Source organism: Heloderma suspectum, chromosome 4, assembly GCF_057233095.1.
Source record: "Heloderma suspectum isolate Gila_16-S chromosome 4, 16-S_ref, whole genome shotgun sequence".
In the NCBI taxonomy this organism is placed as follows: domain Eukaryota; kingdom Metazoa; phylum Chordata; class Lepidosauria; order Squamata; family Helodermatidae; genus Heloderma; species Heloderma suspectum.
In genome coordinates this window covers 313,862,042-313,882,105 of record NC_139461.1, presented here as the reverse complement: position 1 = coordinate 313,882,105, position 20,064 = coordinate 313,862,042, and the positions used below count along the sequence as shown (strand labels likewise).

General features: G+C 54.4%; 1 protein-coding gene across 3 annotated transcripts in view; it reads left to right on the top strand.

Annotated features, from left to right (window-relative positions):
* Positions 1-16,846, top strand: part of CTNNBL1 (catenin beta like 1) — a 156,430-nt gene extending 139,584 nt beyond the window's left edge. For all 3 annotated transcript variants that reach the window (XM_084854908.1, XM_084854909.1, XM_084854910.1), the window contains 4 exons: positions 1,445-1,525; positions 8,552-8,689; positions 10,202-10,274; positions 16,622-16,846. In XM_084854908.1, the coding sequence (XP_084711034.1) occupies positions 1,445-1,525; positions 8,552-8,689; positions 10,202-10,274; positions 16,622-16,710 (381 nt within the window). In that variant the 3' untranslated portion in view covers positions 16,711-16,846. The remainder of the gene's footprint in view (positions 1-1,444; positions 1,526-8,551; positions 8,690-10,201; positions 10,275-16,621) is intronic.
* Positions 16,847-20,064: the final 3,218 nt, after the last annotated feature.

Here is a 20,064-nt window from a genome sequence, read left to right as displayed (position 1 = left end):
ATCCCACCTCCTTGCGAGGAACCCAAAGCAGCTTATCCATTTTAGCCTCACAACAACCCCATGAGGTGGGTTAGGCTGAGAGTCAGTGACTGGCCCGAGGTCACCCATTGAGTGTCACGGCCGAGTGGGGACTGGAACCCGCATCTCCCGAGTCCCAGTCCCAACACTCTAACCACTATACTGCACTACACTGGCTCACCCTTATTAGTTCCCCGGGTGGCCCTCTCACCTTGCTTCCGGGTAGGACCGCCCACGGTGCTGGCAGTGGGCTGAGGGCATGCTGTGGTGGTCAGACCTCCAGGTGGCATCCAGGGCTCCTGCGCCTGTTTTGAGGAGCCCACCCAGGAGCAGCAAGGCACGCTGGGACGTGTGGCATAGTCCCATCTTGTGAAGGGCAGCCCCCTTGTGCGCAGCTTGCCACTGCTGTGTGGATTGTTGGCAGCAGCAGTGTCACCCCTGGGCTGCCTTCCATTTCATCATGTCTGTGATGATGGTGCTTTCAGTGCTCCTGGAAATGCCTCAAAATAAGGGTCTGTTCTGAAAATGAATTAGCATAGCAGTGAGAACCAGGAATTCCCTCCTAGAAGGGAGCCAAACTGAAGTGTATGCAAGTCAACATTTATGGTGGGACTTGTAAAACAGGTCCAGGGGGGCTTCTGTGGGTTTCCTTCTGCAGTGAGCAGCAGTCCATGTGCCCACAGCCCTTTTAAAACTTTGCTGTTGGAATTGCTTTCATTAAAGCTGTTTTTCCGCTGAAATTCAAGGAAGAGGAGGAGGGATCCTTCGTCGGCTATGAGCCATGGCAGTTACACGGAACCCCTGGGTCAGAGGCAGCAGACCTCTGCGTGCCAGGCCCGGGGGCAGGGGAGGGCGATGGCCTTCGGTCCTCCTTGTGGGCTTCCTAGAAGCGTCTGGCCAGGGGCCTTTGCAGGGGTCTTCCATTTGGGCTCTAGCGATGAAGTATTTCAAGAGACGGCAGCCCAGCTGTTTTGGCAAGAGGCAATGTAAGGGAGCGCTGAGGTGAGGCTGGTATGGAGACGCGACTACCAAAAGTCCCATGTCAGGGGAGTGGGGAGTGAACTGGGGGCAGGGGGGAGATGAGCAGCAGAGGTTTGGCAGCTGCTGGGGCTGTTGTGCCCCCAGGGCGTCATGCTATGAATCCTGCAGGTGGAGAACGCGCCAGGCCCTGCCTTCAAGGCCACTTGCATTCTGAATCCGAAGGGCCGCCCAGGCACAAGGCAAAGCACACTGCCCCATCTAGTTCAGATGTGATTTACGAAGCCAGCCCCATTTGGCTAAAGACCTGGCCAGCTGAACAGAGCTTTCCCATGCTTTCTGGGTCCTTTGTCTTGGCCTTGAGGAGACAGCATCGTTGTGCGGCAAACACAGTTTTTCTTTTCTGATGCTCAGGAGCCCCCTACCCGCTTTTTTCCCCCCACGGCAGGTGGATAGACTTATGGAGTTATATTTCAAGTACCTGGATGCAATGCAGGCAGCTGATAAGAAGATTGAAGGAGAAAAGCATGTAAGTGTCCTTCCCTTCCACCACCACCCACCATCCGTGGCTGCTAGCCCTGATGGCCGTGTGCCTCCTGCAGGACCAGAAGCAGTGTGCCTCTGACTGCGGGTGGCAGCAGGAGGCGCCTGCTGCCCTTGTGTCCTGCTTGCAGGCCTCCCACTGGGGCATCTGTTTGGCCGTGGTGGGAACAACATGACGGACAGGAGAGGCCTTTGGTTCGACACAGGTCTCTTGTCTTTCTGCTGCCTCGTTCTGTTGCCTGCCACCTGCATCGTTCTTGCTGGACCCTTCTTAGGGAGGCAGCTGAGGAGTGCTGGAAATGACATTCCTGTGGCAAAGGAGCTCCCCTGCCTCCTGCCCCATTACGCTTCAGCAGCTTAGTGCCCAGTTCTTCAGATGCATCCTCCTCAGAGGAGTGCCTGCTGACCAGTTTGCCAGGGGAGTGTGGGAGTGCATGCACATCTGTTCACCATTCCCTTCAATGGTGGCGGATTAACTGTGCAATGCTTTCCATGGGATTGAAGGACTGGGGCAGCCCCAGTGCACGTTGGAGCCCTTGAGCCTTTCAGCTGGAGGCAAGGGTCAGTGCAGAGAGCCACAGCGGGGGCCACAAAGCCAGGCTTGGGGGTCTTCCTCAGGCCAGACCACTGCAGGAAGCCAAGGAAGCCGTGGCTCTTCTTTGTCCTCCAGCAGACACAGCCCGGAACATCTCCATGCAGCGACTTGAGGGTAAAATGCCTCGTCTTTTTTCTGGCTGTTTCCATCCTTCCTTCGGGAAAGGGTGGCAAAGTCCCTCAGCTCCTGACGCCCTCTGAAATGAGGCACAATTATAGAGCCTCGGCAGCGATCACCACAAATGGGAGGCCGAGGCGGGAGGTGGCTTAATGCATTTCTTCTTAGTTCTGTGAGAAAATTATGCTCAGCAGGTTTATTCAATAAAACGTTCTCACCGGATACTTTGCGCCATAAAGACTTACAAATTAGATGCTAATTGTGCCACAGTTAAGTCGTTCCATCCTTGAAAGGGAGAGATGGGGCGCCTGGAAGTGAAGCAGCGGCCGTCCGTAGGTTTTGATAGCTCAAATGGGGGATTTGAATTAACCTGGCATTTCAGTGCGGCTGCAAATGGCTTGAATTGTGTGGAATTGCATCGAGGGCGGGAGATAATGACGGGTTAATGCAGAGTGGGAGGAACGTGGCTCCATCCTCTGCAGGGCACAGAGACTTCACAGGCTGGTTGGAGCCACGAGGACCTTCTGTGCCTGAGCTCTGAGCTGCCTCTGGGTTGAGCCAGGAAGCATCCTTGAGGCCCCTCGACTTCCAGGCTGGCCGACTGCACAGCCCCTGGCCTACGAGCCCCTGGCCCCAGGCGGAGTGGAAGTGCTTGGGATGCATGAGACAGCCCAGCAAATGCTTCGCTGTGCATGCTGTGTGAACTTTCGAGCAGGTGTGATTCAGATTGGGGGTACAGATGGCTGAGTGAGACTGGATTAGCCAGCAGAGCTGTCACCTGAGTAGCCAGTCTGGCTGTGGGTAGGCAGGCTGGGGGATACATTGTTGTGCTCACACCATTATCCTCACTCAGCCTTGCCTAGCGTGCATCTTGCATGCATACGTTTTGTGAGTTGTGATTTTGCTGCTCAAGTGTGAGAGGTAGCCTCTGATCCAGTTTTACCAGCACTCCTTCAGCTTCTAAAGCACATTTTAAGCTGTGGAGGCTGGGGATGCACATCAGTGTTTCTCCACAGCGGCCTGTGCTAGGCACTGGATGGAACACAGAAATCTGGAGAGCGAGAACGTGGCCATGTGGGCTGCACCAAGAGTTGTGGCTTCAGTGCCATGCATGGCTCTGGTCTGTCAGATCCTGGAATCTCCAGTCCAGACTTCCCCAACCTGGTGCCCTTCATTATAGGGAAAAACACCACAGCTCCCAGCATTCATGACCATTGGCCATGCTGGCTGGGGTGATGGGAGCTGAAGCCCAAAACATCTGGAGGACACCAGGTTGGGGAGGCAGTGGCTCCTGGGGCCATCCTGTGAATCTGAATGGTGGGAGATTCAAGACGGACAAAACAAAGGACTTCTTCACACAGCACAAAATCAGACTACAGGATTTACTGCCGCAAGACGATGTGATGGCCACCAGCTTAGATGGCTAAAAGTGGGTTTGACAGATTCGTGGAGAGTAAGACCATTAATGTCATGAATGCTGCGGGAACGCAAGCGAGAGGGTGCCGCTGTATTCATGTCCTGCTTGTGGGCTTCCCATTGAGGCATCTGATCGGCCACTGTGGGAAACAGGATGCTGGACTAGAGGGGCCTTTGGCCTGACCCAGCTTGGCTGCTCTTGCTTGCTGTCCAGAGACCCGGGCAGAGAAAGGCCTTTGCCAGCCCTGCTGACCCTTTACGTGGATGTTCCAGCTAAAGCATGCACTGTGGTGTGGCGCCCTGGCTCCTCTGCATTCAGAGGCCTCTTCAGCTTTCTTTTTAATCCTGCTGCAGGATTTCTTGGCCTTGCCAACTGTGAGTCATGCCCATTCTTCTACTAAGGTCCCACACATGGCTGCGCACACCTGTACATTTCTCCTTTGTTGTTCCTGCCCACCCAGCTGAAGGAAAGCTGAAACAGCTGAGCAGAAGATACACAAACAGCCCTTCCCATGTATCTGTTTGTGCCTGTGCCGTTTCAGACTGCACAGTGTTGATTGCATATCTGGATGTTTACTTGCATTAAAAAACAACTCAGTGTGTGCGCACACTCACACACAGAGCTAACATGGGGAAAGGTTAGCTTGGTACATTCTCCATGGTGCAGGGTGTGTTTTATGTGGGGGGAAACTCGGCACATTTTATCTCCCCTGCTTGCAGTGTGAAAGGCCCAGCCCGCCTTCAAGGCCCACCCATTTTCATCACTGAGAACCTGAGATCCTCTTTAACATCCTGGTTCTCAGACTTCCGCAAGGGCGCAGCAGAGTTCTCTCCACCTTCCCCTTGACCCACTTTAAAAAAGGAGGGTGGCAGGGCCAGGCTTGCCATTCCTCCCAGCAGCAGCAACAGGCACAGCATCTTGGCCTGGGAGAGGCTCTCTGAAGGGGGCCTTGGACCTTAGCTGGAGCTCCCCTGGCCTGGGGGGTGAGGTGTTTTCTGGCCTTCCAAGGTCAGCACTCTGGACTTGGAGTCCCTCCTCATCCCTCCATACCTGGAAAGGATTTGGGATGGCTCCTGCTGGAGGGAGCAGGATCAGCCCCATGGTGGGAAGCCTCACAGTGCTTGCCCAGGATGCCGTCACTGTGCCTTGCACCAAGTCCCACAAAGGGCTGCTCGTGTGCCTTTGCTATCCTGTCACAGCCTCTCAGTCACCATAACAGTTGGTAATAATTAGGAGGTGAGCAGAGATGGTCTGTGCCAGTGTTGCCCAGCCGGGTTCCAACAGTTGTAGTCCAGCGCATCTGGAGGGCAGCCAGCTGGGGAAGGACAGTCTAGTCTGATGCATCCCTCTTGCCCAGAGTAGCCTGGACATTCAGCACCATCACACACCCTGGCCACAGACAGATGGACTGCGGAACGGTGCATGCAGAGCAAAGGCCTCCAAGCCACAACCTGCAGAGGAAGGCAAAGCAGCCTTCCTGGACGCTAGCCAATCTGTCTTGCTGGAGAAACCTTCCTAACCCCTGCTACAGCAAGTGGTCACTCCCTGTGTAGGTGCGAACCACTGCCACCATCACCCCAGTTCCTCAGAGAAATGTTGTTGGTGCTGGAGTCCACAGCACCCAGCATCATGTCTCCAGTTGTGGCAGATCCTGATGCCCCAGACAAGGGCAACAGGACAAAGTCGTGGCTGGGTCAGGGACAGGGAGTCCTGTCTGCTTTTGCCGGCCGTGGCAGCAGCAGGCCCTGCTCCCGGGGCTCTGAGCGTTGCCATCTGCCGTTCCCCAGTTGTCAGTCCAGCCTCATTAGTGTGAGAGACTCTTGTTTTAGCTTCACAGAAGCCCATCTTATTGCTGTCTTCTCCCATCAGCATGGGGCATCTCGCGGCAGATAAGGAATGGCATCTGAGCACTTGCTTGGAGATTCGCATCTTGACGGCTTGGAGAGAGGGAGAGGCAGGGTGGCTGCGTGGTATTTGTGCTGAAAACAGATTAACATTTGGAGGGGGGTGCGGCAGCAGTTGTTAACAAGACTAAAAATGGCACAGTGGCATTGCACACTGCAGCTTCCTGTGCACCTGGCGAGTGGCTTCTGCTTAATTTCCTGGCGCTTGCGATTCATGTCCTGCTGTCAGCACTGCAGGAGGGGCTTCCACTTTGCATGGGGGAAAAGCCTTCCTGTTTGCTGCCTGTGTAATCAGCAGATCCGGCTTCCAAATCAGTCGTTCTCCTAGATTGCAGGTGTCGTGTGCCGCGCACTTCAGATGTCAGCTTGAGCTGGCAGGGCTGATGGCTCTGGAAAGCTCACTTTTTGGATTTAAAAATTCAAGAGCTGTCAAGGCAGATGGGGAGAAACTGTGGCTGATGGGAGAGCTCCCGCCATGGCTTGTATATGTCAGCAACGTTCCTGCCAGGGCTCGGTTGCAGAAGTCACGCCCTTGTGACTGCTGGTTCTCGGTACAGTTAGGTGGAAGAAGTGGAGGCAGGATTGGGAAAGAAGAAGAGGTTAAATGTGGCTTGCCAAAGCATGGGGCTTCTGAGCATCCAAAATCCAGGCTGGAACCTGTCATCAGAAAAGCAAGGGGAGGGAAGCTGGCATCAGCCATAACCCAGCTAGGCTCAGGGATTGGACAGGCACAAGCAAGGCAGAGGCGTGTTCCCGGGAGCAGCACGCCAGAGCAGGAATGGGGAAGGGGCAGCAGCGAGGTCAGTCGAAGAGTTGCCCAGACTGAGCACTGTGGTAGCACTTCTTCAGTGAGGTGAAGAAAGCGCAAACTCTCAGGCCTTGACGTCTGAGGAGCCCCCCCCCCCCCCGCAGTTCTGCCACTGCTTGGGTTACCGAGGCCTTGGCAGGCCTCAGTTGGGTTGGTAATGCACCGTGCAGGTCTCACTTCCAGTCTGGATCACACCAGGGTGCCCTACCCCACCCACTTAAAAAAAATAACTTATTTTCTTACCTGCAGCTGGTATTGCTGTGAAAGAGGTGCTGAAAATTCTGGGTTAAAAGGGGCTGTTTAGTGTGTTGGGGCTCAGAACTCACTGCTGCCTTGTACTCAGTCTTTGGGGCAGGTTCCTTGTCCTTTGCCACACCTCCCATGGCAGCTATGTTAGCCATGTTGTGGTGGTGCCCAGGATAGTTCTTCAAATTGCCAAATGTGCCTACAGCCCAGAAGGTTGCGTGCCCCTGGTCTGGATCATGGGGGAGTGACCCCTCAACTAGGAGTAGTGGCAGTGAGGCCGGGGTGAGAGTGAAGGAACGTTCCAGTTCCCTTCCAGATGTCACCCAAGGAGCCATTTTAGGGAGCCGCCCCTCGGCTCCGCCTACGGGCTGTTGCTGAGCTCAGCAGATTGCAGGCAGGGTGTCCGTGGTCCACAGCTCTCTGGGTTCACATGGTCTCTGGAGCCTCCTGCCTCTCACTGGGGCCGGGCTAGCCAGGAAAAGTGGATCTCACCTGTGGCACTGCAAGCTCGCTGACATGTTTTTGTCTGCAACACACACACAGAGGAGGAGGAGGCTTCACTTGCTGAGCATTGCAGGTGCAGCATGTGCTCCCTCTAATGAGGAAATATTGCTCCAGAGGAGTGTGCCCACCTGCTGGGCCACTGTATAATAAATCACGCAGGCAGCAGGGAGCTCTCAGGTTGGCAAAACAAAATTCCAGTGTGAGGATAGCAAAAGGTCACATGTGGCATGAGTTACTGCTGGCACAGGGCCAGGAAGTGGAGGGCAGCAGGCAGATTCGAGGGTGGGTGGCCCGTGGAATTCCTTTGGCAGGGGAGGGGCAGGGATTTCATCTGAGACTTGGGTGCAAAATGGATTTTTCTATTCTAGCTCCTCCTGAGGCTTCTCTGCCAGGACTTGTTTTCCACCCAGAATGAGGCACAGCCAGGACTAATATTAGGCCTCTGGCCTTATAGCAGCCCCTACAAATCCCACGCTTCTATCTCTCCCCCTGCCACCCACTTCTGCAAGCCTTTCCTTGCGCCTGGGACCAGCTCCAGATTCCTGTTTTCTGGCTTTGCCTGTCTGCCTTCCCTTCCTGTTCCTGCCTGAACTCTGGCCTGGCCCTTAGAAATGACCCTGCCAGGGCGTTTTCCAAGCTCCAATCCAGTAGATTCTGGGGCCTGCCCCCATCAAGACCAGCCCAGTCTTCTGGGCCTTCCCGACAAAGAAAATGTTCTCTGAATTGCTTGATTCTTTTTGCCCAGGAAGGCTCCTCCTGTGACTCCGTCACAATCCAAGGGAGCGTCTTGTCTGGCTCAGTTCAAGGTGCTGAAACCAGCAAGGCCAGGTTACATGCAAGGAAGCAGCGTTGAGGCCAGACAGTCTCGGCAGGCCAAATTGGGTTAAATCAGGTCGTTTCCAGTCACATCATGTCATGTCTTGTCATTTGCAGAATCGCAAGGCAAGGCTAGACCAGGCAGGGCCTTTCAGGACCTTGGATAGCTCCATGCTAGCTGAGACTCAGGCAGGGAGAGCTGTTGACTCAGCACCAGTCAAAGGCTTCTTAAAGGGCCACTGCCCAATTTTGTAGCCACTGGCTCCTATAGGGTAGGGGTGGCAAAGGCTGTGATGGCGGAGTGTGCTCTGCATCTGCTGAGTCAGGTAGAACCACATTTTCTGGCCTGGAAGGCCCTGGCATAGCAGGGGATGGGATAAAGGAGGGAGTCTCCTCTGCTTCCAAGTCCTCTTTGGAGCTGGAGGGTGGATCAAGTCTGGGGAACATGACAGGGAGGAGGGTTGGGAACTGGACAGATCTCCTTGCCCTGAGCACCACCTAACTTTTGAGAGGCTGCTGCTGGGCTTCCAGGACAGGTGCCTAAACTGAGGGTGCAAGTAGTTGTTAGCTCCCTTTGACCCAGCCTTCTGCCTGCTTCCTTCCAGGACATGGTCCGCCGGGGAGAGATAATTGATGACGACATGGAAGACGAGTTCTACCTCCGCCGCCTGGACGCTGGTCTCTTTGTCCTCCAGCTCATCTGCTACATCATGGCAGAGATATGCAGTGCCAGCATCGCACAGGTGAGGGCAACGCGGCCGCTGCCAGCCCTGCTGCATATGCTTGCCGCGCATTTTCCCAGTTCACTGCACAGCCATGCCGTGTTTTCGCTTTTGCAGCTCTGCAAGGTGAATTCAGCACTCCTGAACCAAAGGCTTGGGTTGCATATTTTATCTTGTGAGGCCTTGCTTGAGTTTTCCCTTGTAGAATGTGGAATCTTGGCAAGATTGCCAAGGACTGGTAGCGCTGGGAGGGAGGACGGCAGTAAAGGGAGATGAGGTGGGAGCTACTGAAGTGGGCCGCAGCCGTGGAAGGAAGGCACTTGTGAGCAAATTGTCCCCCTCCCCTCCTTGGACTGTTGAGCTTTTAGTGGTGTGACCCTCGGGAGGTGCGGGGTTAGCCGGCATTTCCTTCACGCATGTGGGCTGGATCCCACCACTAGCAGGGGTCTCACAACCAGCACACAGAGCTGCTCATTCCTGCTCCCATAAGTAGGCTCCAGGGCTGGAGGTCTCATTTGGAAGGTGGCAGGATCCTCTCCTAGGCCTACAAAATGGGGGTGGTGGGAGCAGGGCAGTCTTCAGAGATAAGTCCTCACTTCCTCGGTGAGCAGGGACACTATCTGGCCCCTGCTTCCCCTGCCAGAGACAGTAAGAGGACTGATGAGCCTTGGGCAGTGGCAGGGCAGGGGGCTGGTGTTCCTGTGGCTAGAGAGCTAGTTTTTGATCTTGGTTCCACTCCCACTACGGCTGTAGGTTCCTGGTGGGGCCTTGGGCAAGTAACTCAGGCTCAGTTCCCTGCCTGTAAAATGGGAGTCATGGTGACTCACGCTCTGTGGTCCGAGATGCTGCTCCGCATCAGACCCCCCTCCCTACGCCAACAAATAAAATTAAGAATGAGGCCTGTCAGGCGAGGTGCTTGGCATGTTGTTGGCCACACTCCCATGCCCTTTGACTTTTACCTGTTAACTGAACTCTGGTCCTTGAGCCCCCAGCCAGGCGATCAGGCTTCTTGGGCCCTTTTTAAAAAGTGTGTTGTGGAATGCAGCCACAGCGGTGGCTGTTCTGCATCTCATCCTTCCTCTTTCCATCACCAGCCCCCTCCACTGCAGGGTCTCTGGTGTCAGGCATGGTGGTGGATGCTATCTAGACTCAGGCTTGCAGAGACCCCAGTGGGCTCAGTCCAGGCATCATTCCATGCAGCATTTCACCTCGCCACTCACTGCAGGCTCCCTCGAGGTGTGTTAGATGGAGTTGGAGGCCTCCTGCAGGATTTCCCGCAGTGTCCATCGTCTCCCTTGTCAACACACCTGCCTTTTCCTTGCTGAGTGCTGTGCTCTCTTTGAACCCCCTCTAGAAAGTCTCTCTGGATGTTTTGGGCTTTGGGAGTAGAGTGTGGTAGAGAACTTAGAAGACATTTCAGCCAAGCTGCTTCCCAGAAAATTCCAACTGTTGGGCTGTTGCTGTTAGGCGGCTCTTCTGATCTCTGTTTCCATTTAAATGACTGCAGCTCTCTATGTCTTTTTTTCTGGCCAGATTCGACAGAGAGTCCATCAGATTCTGAACATGCGGGGAAGCTCCATCAAAATAGTTCGGCACATCATTAAAGGTGAGTCCTCAAGACCAGGAGCGGAAAAGTGAGGCTTGCTTCAGGGCCCCGTTCAGGCTCCTGTTTGGCCAGGAGAGCTGACTGTAGGCAGCTCTTTGGCCCCAGCCATGAGTCTGGGAGAAAGCTAAGCTCTCCTCCCACTAAGGGCTCTGCTGTAGTCCTTGCATTCTGGTCCCTTGGGCTACCAGTGAAATCATAGAAGGCAAATGCTAAATGCAAACCCAAAGAGCGGGCTGGTTTCTTTGATTCCTGATCTTTAGGCTTTTGCTCTTAAGGTCAGATTAAGAGGGGTTGTGACATTTGTGAGCTTAGAAATAGGTTGGTGTGATCACACTTTTAAGGCAGGACTTGTTTTTAATGTCTTTCTGCTAGACGGGATGTGGAGAGAGAACTGTAACAGACCCTTTATTCCGCCTGTATCTACCCAAACTGTGATCTCTCAAGGCCTGAGCCGCACTGGGGGAATTAGCTGCTCACCTGCTTGCATGGACTGGCACCTGTGTGGTGTGGGCCAACTCCGAGGCAGCACGACCCTCCAAATTACTCAGTGTGGCCATAGCTTGCGCCGGCTCCTTGCAGCCACAGCTCTCTGTCAGCAGGGCTGGATTTCTGCACTCCACTGGTGGGATCCAGATAGTTTTTATTTTATTTTATTTATTACATTTCTGTACTGCCCAATAGCCAAAGCATTCTGGGCAGTTTGCAACAATTAAAGCCATAAAATACAGCATGATAAACATAAAACTTTTTAAAGTTTAAAACTACAGTGTGAAACCAAAACCAGCAGCAGTGTAAAGATTTTAAAAATACAATAATAGATTTACAAACAATAGAAACTGAAAGACTGAAATGCCTGGGAAAATAAGGTCTTCACCTAGCACAGAAAAGACCACAGCAAATGTGCCAGGCGAGCCTCTCTGGGAAGCTCATTCCACAGCTGGGGTGCCACAGCAGCAAAGGCCGATTGCTTTCTTGCTGGAAAAGATATGATATCAAGGCTGTAATGCTGTGCATGCTTCCTTGGAGCAAGTTGCGTTGCACGCAATGGAAGAATAAGTAATAGCATGGGAAGAAACATGTTCAGTTGGCAATTATTGGATACCGCACAGATGGCACATAGTGGAGAGAGTAACTAGTATTGAGTGTTGCACAGCTGGGTCATAGGTCATATTTGCTGTACCACCTGGTTGTTTAACTGGTATCTGGGGGCTGAGGGAGATAGGAAGGGGTTAGTCTTTAGGGAGGGGAACAGATGAGCCATGGGTGGCAGGCTGGCAGGAGCACCCCAGCGGCAGCCCACATTCCCTCAGCCGGGCCACAGCCAACGCAGAGCTTCCACAGCCTCCTTGCTTTCTGCTTTGCATGCAGCGCTCCTGTCCCCTTCTCCCTCCTGCTTTTTTGCATACTAATTGGAAGCCTGTTTTTTAGTTTGATTTTTATGGCCTACATATTTTCTGTGTTTCTCTGGCAGCCTGACAGCTGATGGGTCCCCCGGGAGGGCCAAGAATTGCTTCGGATGCAAGGGAGGGAATTGTGCTCTCCATTTATTTTAAGTGGAGATGGAGGTGGGCAGGGAGGAGCGCCAGAGTCATTAAAGCGAATCTTTGCCAGTTGACCAGCTGGGCTCTGAAGGGCGGGGGTGGGCTGCCTTGGGTGGGAGCAGGTGGGGGTTGCCACTCCACACAAGGATCATGGGGGTCAGGAAAGGCTGCTTTCTTCCCTGTCTTTGGGGTGCTTTTTTCTTCCCACCTCTGCCGTTATCGCAGGCAGCCACAGCTTGAGATGTCAGGGTGGATGGGTGGAATGCTAGGGCAATAAGGGCATCTTCTTTTGGGGCAACTTGAAGGGAAGCGGCAGGACATTGCCTCTCTCATTCTCTCAGATTGCCACATCAGGGGCTGATATCTGTCATTTCCCCTGGGATTTGCTAGGGGCTCCAGTTACATTTTTTTCTGCCTTTGTAACATTTAGCTTGGCTTACTTGCTTGAGCCATCTGGATTGAATTATTCCATACTTGTAGATATTTCTGGTCTCTTGTATGTGTCTCATTCACTCCTGTACACGGTACCATGGCACATTGTCATCCAAACAGTGCAGGTTAATCTCTGGAGTTCGGAGGGGGAAATGCCAATGTGTGATAGATCCTGCGCTTAGTAGTAGATCGCTTGGTTGCGGGGTAGGGGTGGGAGCTCATACTCACCGAGGACTGATGAGGAGGCACATTCCTGAGGTTCTGAGCATTCAGTAACAGCCCACCACCACCACTCATTCCCTCCCCCGCTTCACTGTGCTGCAGATGCCGGCAATGTCCCCATCTTGGCCCAAAAGAGCGCTTGGCTCTCCGCTGCTGCAGTTGACTTTATCACTCCCGAACAGCAGCCTCTAAGCCAACAGTGGTGGCTGGTTAGAACAGTTTGCTCAATTGTCGGCTTGTTTCAGTTTCACCTCCTTGGTGGTTAATGGCATTTCAGCAGATGCAAGAGAGAGTGGTGAGTGGTGACCTTGAGGTGCCCTCGCAAGTGAGGCGAAGAAGCCATTTTTCTCCCTAATGTGGCTGCTGGGTGGCAGCTCGTTGTGTTCAGAACTTGTGAATATGGTTTGTGGGGCATGTAAGACCAGAAGCGGCTCTTTTGGAGGTGAGTGAGAGTGCCTAGAAATATGGCTGTTTCATCATGTAGTGCCGTGGGCTTTCCCTGTGAACAGACCTGTGTTATCAGTCAACAATTCCTGTATGTGCTATAGAATAGCACAACATGCAGGTTCTCTCTCTCTCTCTCTCTCTCCCTCCCCCCCTGTGTGTGTGAGAGAGACAGACAGACAGACAGAGATCCATTGTAAAACAGTGGACACAGTATTTGTTTGAGTGCATATAATGTTGCTTGGCATGGCATCTTTCCCAGAGATATGGGGAATCCATGAGACAGCATGAGAATGTCTTGTGAAATCACCCAAAGTTTTTGAAAGCCGGTGTGGTGCAGTGGTGGGCACTCGGGAGATCCAGGTTCTAGTCCCCACTCAGCCATGAAACTCATGGGGTGACTTTGGTCCAGTCACTGGCTCTCAGCCTAACCTACCTCACAGGGTTGTTGTAGGGATAAAATGGAGGGGAGGAAGACCACGTAAGCCTCCTTGGGCTATTTGGAGGGGAAAGGGTGGGATATAAATGTAACCCTAAAATAACAGTAGTGGTGGTGGTGTCCCTGGTCCCTTGCCCCCAGTGGAGGCTCCAGTCCCGTGGAGAGGGGTGGGGTGGGTGTTGCAGCTGATGGTTAGATGTGGGTCATGGGGCCATACAGTCTTTGCACAGATCCCTCCAGAAACTGTCCATCTTTAAGGCAGCAGCCCTAAGCCTCCTCTGCAGGAAGCCCATCCCACTGAGCTCAGTGAGGCGTGCTTCTGGGTCAGCCTGTCCAGAACCGGGCTTCGAGCAAGCCAGGATGCTCTCCCCCTGCTTTCTGCGGGCCGCCTGCTGCTCTGGCCTTGAAGCTGCTGCCCGGAGCTGTGTGGGAGGATCTGAACATTCCTGGGACCCTCCCAGGAGCAAGGGAGGGTCCCAGGAATTCCTCCTAGGTGGAGAGCATGCTGAGGGGCGGGAACCCCTCCTCGTAGCTGGCAGTTCTGCCTGCCAGAGAGCCCTGATGTGGACATGGGGTGGGGGAGAAGAGAGCAAGAGCTGCCCTTGGGCGGAGAGGGGGTGAAGACAGTTGCAGCTGTACGGCTGCCTCTCTCCCGCCCTGGGGCAGTCAAGGGAGAGCGACATTTCCTGTGCAGGGAGAGTGTCTCACAGTAGCGTTCTCGTTGCAGCTGCTTGGTGGGGGGCGGGGGGGTGGAGCTGAAAAGTGATGAAGCATGACAGAGGCCCCAGAATCTGAGGCTCAGGCAGGGTGAGGTGCATGGTGAAAGGGGGCTTGGGGGAAAGTAACTTCTCGCCCCTTTTAGTGTACAAATGTTTTGAAATTCTTATTTATTCTCCTAACATCCCTGTGAGGATGAGGATGAGAGAGAGTGACTGGCCCCTGAACCTGTTTCAACCTCAGTCTCCTCTGCCCAAGGCTGTCCCCCACCACATCTCTTTGGCTTCCTGCAACCCACCTTTGCGTCTCCTTCTCAAGGGGGTGGGCGACTCGGGAGAGTAGGGCCGGAGAGCCTTAAATGAAAGGACCAGAAGCTTGGAAGCCCATGACAAGAGATGCAGTCACTTCGGAGATGCCAGGATAAACATGCACCTCTTGGAGAACCGTCTGTATCGTAGATATACCACTCCTCCGCATGCAGAATTCTTGCCTCATTTGATCTTTCAGCAGTCCAGTTATGGGGGGGGGGGGAGGTCCAGCAAACAGCCACTGAACAAGAGGCTCAGGGATCTGAACCCATCACTCTGGCCCTTCTTAAGGCATTACAGTCACTCCTTCTGCTGGAAGCCCAAAGGTGCCACCTCCACGGAGCAGCAGCATGTCCCCTACAGCTGTTGGGCCTGCTCAGGATCAGGCCAGTGGCTCTGCCTGGGGTGGGGGGCCTCACAGCAGACTTGGGGCACCATCAATCTTCACAGCTTCCTCCCAGGAGCCCTGGCAGCGGCAGCAAGTTACCCCCCTTTGTTTGTGTCTGCGTGTTGTGCAGAAGTGTCCCCATCCGTCCAGCCAGCCAGCAGCCTTCTCGTCGTGCACGTCTGAAGGGGTTTGATGGGCCTCTTGCACATGCAGCAGCACCAGCTCCATCAATATGCATGCGAGCCCCAGCTGCATGTTTCCATCCAGGCACTGGACACAACTAGCAGCTCTGTATGCTTTAGTGGCCAGGCAGCACCACGCACAGCCCGCTTTGGCTTCCTCTGTGTAAGCGACAGCTCAGCCATCGCTCCCGCATCAGCTGTTGCAAACCCGCAGTGTGAGCCCTGTGTCACTGCTTCTGGGGCAAGCAGAGCACCCATCTGTCTGCTTGTGGCACCCTGTGCCTGGATCTTGCAGATCAATTTTGAGGGGCAGTGTTTCGGTACCGAGGTGTCTTCCTCCTCCGGCCATGGATCCATTGTCTTGGACAAGTCTTATCAGTTTTCCATCCCTGAGATCGAAATAATGGTTCCCCCACCCCATGTCACAGAGGGTTAAATTGGGTTGCAGATTAAAAATACCTGCTTGGTATTTTGGCGGCAGTGACAGCAGGAGGATTTGTGTTGCTTCCCACTCGGGTTTTGAGAATGCACATCCAAGAGCCAGTGACGCTGGAAGGAGAAGCCCATGTTGACTTTTGCCACAAGGCTGGCAAGGAACAGGTTGCGCCTGCAGCCAAGGAGTCTCCTCACTGGTTCCGTCTAGAAAGCCCTATTGGCTCACCCGGTCAGATGCAGCCTGGCATGTGCAGGAAACATTGTGGCTGAGCTGATTCTTGGCCCCGGAGAGAAGGGCTGCCCTTGAGCAGAGTGTGGCCAGAATGACCCTCCTGCCTCTTCAGTGGCACAAACATCGGAGCTTTTCCTCCACAGAAAAGACTGCTGGAAGCTGATGGCAATGGCCAAACCAATGCAGGCCCACTTCAGTGGATTAAAAGCAAGGCTTGGTAGATAAGGTGTGTCCTTCACTCCGTCTGTTTTCTTGAGACAGTCTACCCTCATGGAGGGGCAGCGGGGAGACACGTGGCCAGTGGTCGTGGTTTTAGAAAAGCTTGAAAGTGTGGGACAGTTGAAATGCAGGGAGAAGGGTGGTGGTGTTGAACGGGAGAATTGGCAGGCATGGCAGGGGTTAAGGGCCCTTTCTTCCCACCCATGGATTCACTCCCAGAAACGCCCTTTCCACCACTGCATGCTCACGACCCCAGAGATAACCTGTAGCTCCATCCATTCTCTCTGGCTTCTGGAAGTGAAACAAATGTTGGCGTGTCTTCCTGCAGTCAAAGGATGGATCTTCCTGTAGTGTTGGGTGGGCCACGATGTTCAAGAGGAGGAAAGGAAGACACAGCAGGGCCAGGAAGTAGGAGCTGAACTGGGGCGGTTCAGCTTCTCCTTCCTGGCCCTGCTGTGTCTTCCTTTCCTCAGCTTGATCTTTCCAAAGCTGACATTCTTACCAATGGTGGAGGGCCCAGGTCTCAAAATGTGCTCCCCCATTATCCGACCGTAGAAGTGTTGCCAGGTATCTGCTGATTTCTGGGCTGGAGGGGAGGAAGAGCAGGTTGAGTAGTGCCAGAGCAGCACTTCTCTCCTAATGCAAGCCCAAGAGAGATGCTTGAAAGGACACGCTTCCCCCTCTTCCAGTTCCCACTGTAAGAGACGTTTAGTTTGCTTTTTTGCACCAAATTGGGAGCCACAGCTGTTTGTGCTTCTTGCTTAGGGCTGCCTCTTGTCTTTCTGCAGAGTATGCCGAGAACATCGGGGACGGGAAGAACCCAGAATTCCGGGAGAGCGAGCAGAAGCGGATTGTGGAGCTCCTGGAGAATTTCTGAAGGTCCTGCATTTGGCCGCTAGGTTGCCCCAGCAGAGTCCGTAATCTGTGGCATCCCGGAGCCGTAGAAGGACTTCCTAAAGAAACAGAGCCTCTCCAGGCTTTTTGAGATATTAAAGAGAGTTTGGTTTTTTTAAGTTTCTCGACTGCTTGTCTGCTTGGGTGCAACAGATGAGACCCATCTCTTGGAAAGGCCTGGCCTGGCCAGGGACACTTAAATCCGGTGACCTTTCCTTTCCAAAAAGGGTTCCGTGGGTTGGGGGCATGGGTTCCTGATGCCAGAACTGGCTGTTGACAATAGTGGGGAAGAACATGAGGCCCTCCGGGTGTTGCTGGACTCCCGCCAGCCAGCCAGCCTTTTACTTACTTGCTTGCTTGCTTGCTTACTTACAATATTTCTTGGCCACCTTTCAGAGCAGAAGCCCTCCCAAGGTGGCTCACAACAGTAAAATACATAAAAATAATTAAAATATTAAAAGAGATAAAAACAATAAAAGCCAACAATAAAACTAACAATGATTTTTGGTTTTATTGCAGCAGTAACAGCAAAAATAGCAGTCATATCACAAGAAGGCCAAGGTAAAATAATATGTTTTCAAGGCCTTCTTAAAAGTCTGCAGTGATGGAACATGGCGGACCTCCGATGGCAGCTTGTTCCAGAGGCGTGGGGCCACTGCAGAGAAGGCCGTCTCACGTGTGTTCACCCACCTGACTGCTCTCACTGGTAACCAAATGAGACGGGCCTCGCTTTCTGATCTTAAAGGGCGGGCAGGCTGATATGGGTGAAGTTGCTCCTTCAAGTAACTTGGTCCTAGACCGTTTAAGGCTTCATCACCCAGAGTGGCTGGCATCGCCCAGAGTGGCCAGGTGACCAGCCAGATGGGCAATTAATACAATTAATTAATTAATTAAAAGTCAAAACCAGCACTTTGAATTGGGCTCAGAAACGCACCAGTGACCAGTGAAGCTGGCACAATACAGGCATTACGTGATCAAATCGCCTCGCCCCCACCAATACTCAGCCAGCCGCATTCTGCACGAGCTGGAGTTTCCGAATCGTCTTCAAAGGCAGCCCCACGTGTAGCGAATTACAGTAGTCCAGCCTGGGTATGACCAGTGTGTGGATAACTGAGGCAAGGTCCGGCCTCTCCAGATAGGGCTGCAGTTGGCGTACCAGCCTAAGCTGGTAAAAAGCACTCCTGGACACCGCCGCCACGTGGACTTCCCCAGTGAGGTCAGAGTCCGGGAGGACTCCCAAGCTGTGCACTTTGACTTTCTGGGGAGCACAACCCCATCTCAGGCCAGTTGTGAACCTCCATCCGAAGCAGTTGGTTTCCCAGCCCACAGTACCTCCGCCTTGTCTGAATTAAGTTTCAGCTTGTTCACCCTCACCCACCCCAAAACAGCCTCCAGACACGAGTTCAAGAGTTCTGCAGCCTCCCTGGGATGCGCAGATGGAAACGAGAGGCAAAGTTTCATCCTCCTGCTGATGTCGCTTCAGCCAAAACCTCTGGATGACACCCCCCCCCCCAGCAGTTTCATGGAGATGCTAGCCAGTGATGGGGGTGGCTGGAGTTCAGCAACACCCGGAAGGCCATGCGGTCCTCACCTCCGATTTGCGGCACTGATGGCTTGGCGTCTTGACCGCCAGAGCCGCCGCTTGGCGGCTTCCCAGCCTTTGCCCTTTCTTGCCATTCTGAATAGTGGAGGTGCCTCTTCCGAGGCTGAGTGACAGGCAGTGAGAGCACTTGGCTCAGCTGGGTTTGGGGCCCGCCCCCTTTGCCTTCAGCCCCGCCCACCCCTGGAATGCTGCCCCAAGGGGGTCTCAGGTGGAAAGAGCGGGCTGATGCAAAATGCTCTAGAGCACGGGATGTGTGAAAGGGCAGTTGGTGCAAGAGAGATCCTTGTCTTCTGGAGCCTTGCTGCAGCCAGGCAGGACATCCCATAGCTTTCTGTGGTAGCAGCCTCAAACCCAGCCCACGTCAGGAACAAGCGAGACCCCAGCCAGCATTCTCCGCCACCGAGCTGGGCTCTATGCAGGATCCCTTGCCCCGCCCAGCCCATCTTCGGCTTCCAGTGGCAGCTGCCATCTCTCGAGGACATTTCCACCTCCCCAGGCGTCGGCCTCCCTACCCAGCACAAGACCCTGAGCATGCCAGTTCTCCGAGGCGGGGCAGGAGGAGGCTGGCCTCTCTTCCTCCTCCCCGCCCTCTCCTCGGGGATCTCCTCTGCTTCCAGCTTCGAGGTGCCCCATGGGGCAGGGGGCATTTGCAGCAGCCCTGGCAGCTTCCCCATACTCTTGTCCCTGGTTAATGGCAGCCGGCACAGAACAGAGCAGCTGCTCCCGTGAAGGGGCCGGGCCTCGTTTAGGGAGATTTGCATGCTGGCAGCATTCAGTCCTCATTGCCATGAAAAACACATTGTCAGGGAAGCTCCTCTGCGCGCAGCAGGCCCGGATGCTGTTATTTTGGTCATCAGCCGGAGAGCTGCAGCTGCAGCGGTGGCTGGAGAAAGCGGCAGCAGCAGTGTGACGGATGGGGCAGGTGTTCCCCTGCTCGGCCTGGGCCCTCTGCACCCCTCTGCTGCTTCCCATGAATGTGCCTCAAGTCCCTTAAAGTCATGTGTGGGGACTGGCCTGGGACAGTGGTAGGGCAGAAGTCAAATGACTTTGTGGCCAAAGCCATTCCCCACCGGGGCAGTGGGGCTGCTTCCCATACTGGTCCAGTGATGCCTGCAGGGGCAATGCTGGGCCTCAGCCCCGTCCTCGTGGCTGCTTCCTTTCCAATGCTGTCGGACAGGCAGAGCTACGGCTCCTGCAGCATGCAGGCGGCGCGCGCATGGAGCACTTGCAGCAGCTTGCCTTGTGGTTGGGGAGGGCCTGCCGAACACTGGCGGCGCATGAAACGATGCACAGTGGCCTCTGGGTGGTGGGCAGAACATGTACATTGGCCCTTCTTCCTCCCGCACAAGGCCACCTTCCATGGCAGGGCTGCTGACCCTCAGCTGCGGCCCAGTCTGGCCCTATGGGCAAGTGTGCTCTGCCTGGAGACGAGCAGGGGCCTCAGTTGAGGCATGGGAGGGGCGAGGTGGGGATGGAAGAGGGAGGAAGAGACTGGAACGGTGGGGTGGGTGTACATTAGAACGGGAGGAGAGAGTAGGGGACTGCATTACTCATGAGAGCAGCGTGTTTGTGAGAGAGAGAGAGAATGGGGGAGGGGGCTCCAGCTCTGGCCCCGCCCACTGCTGGCAGGGCACCCCGTGAGGAGCTACGGCCCTCGGCGGAGGGGGTTGGCCCTGCTTTCCGACAAGGGCGTGAGAGACTGAGGCGGGTCTTGCAAGACTTCCCCCGTTCCGC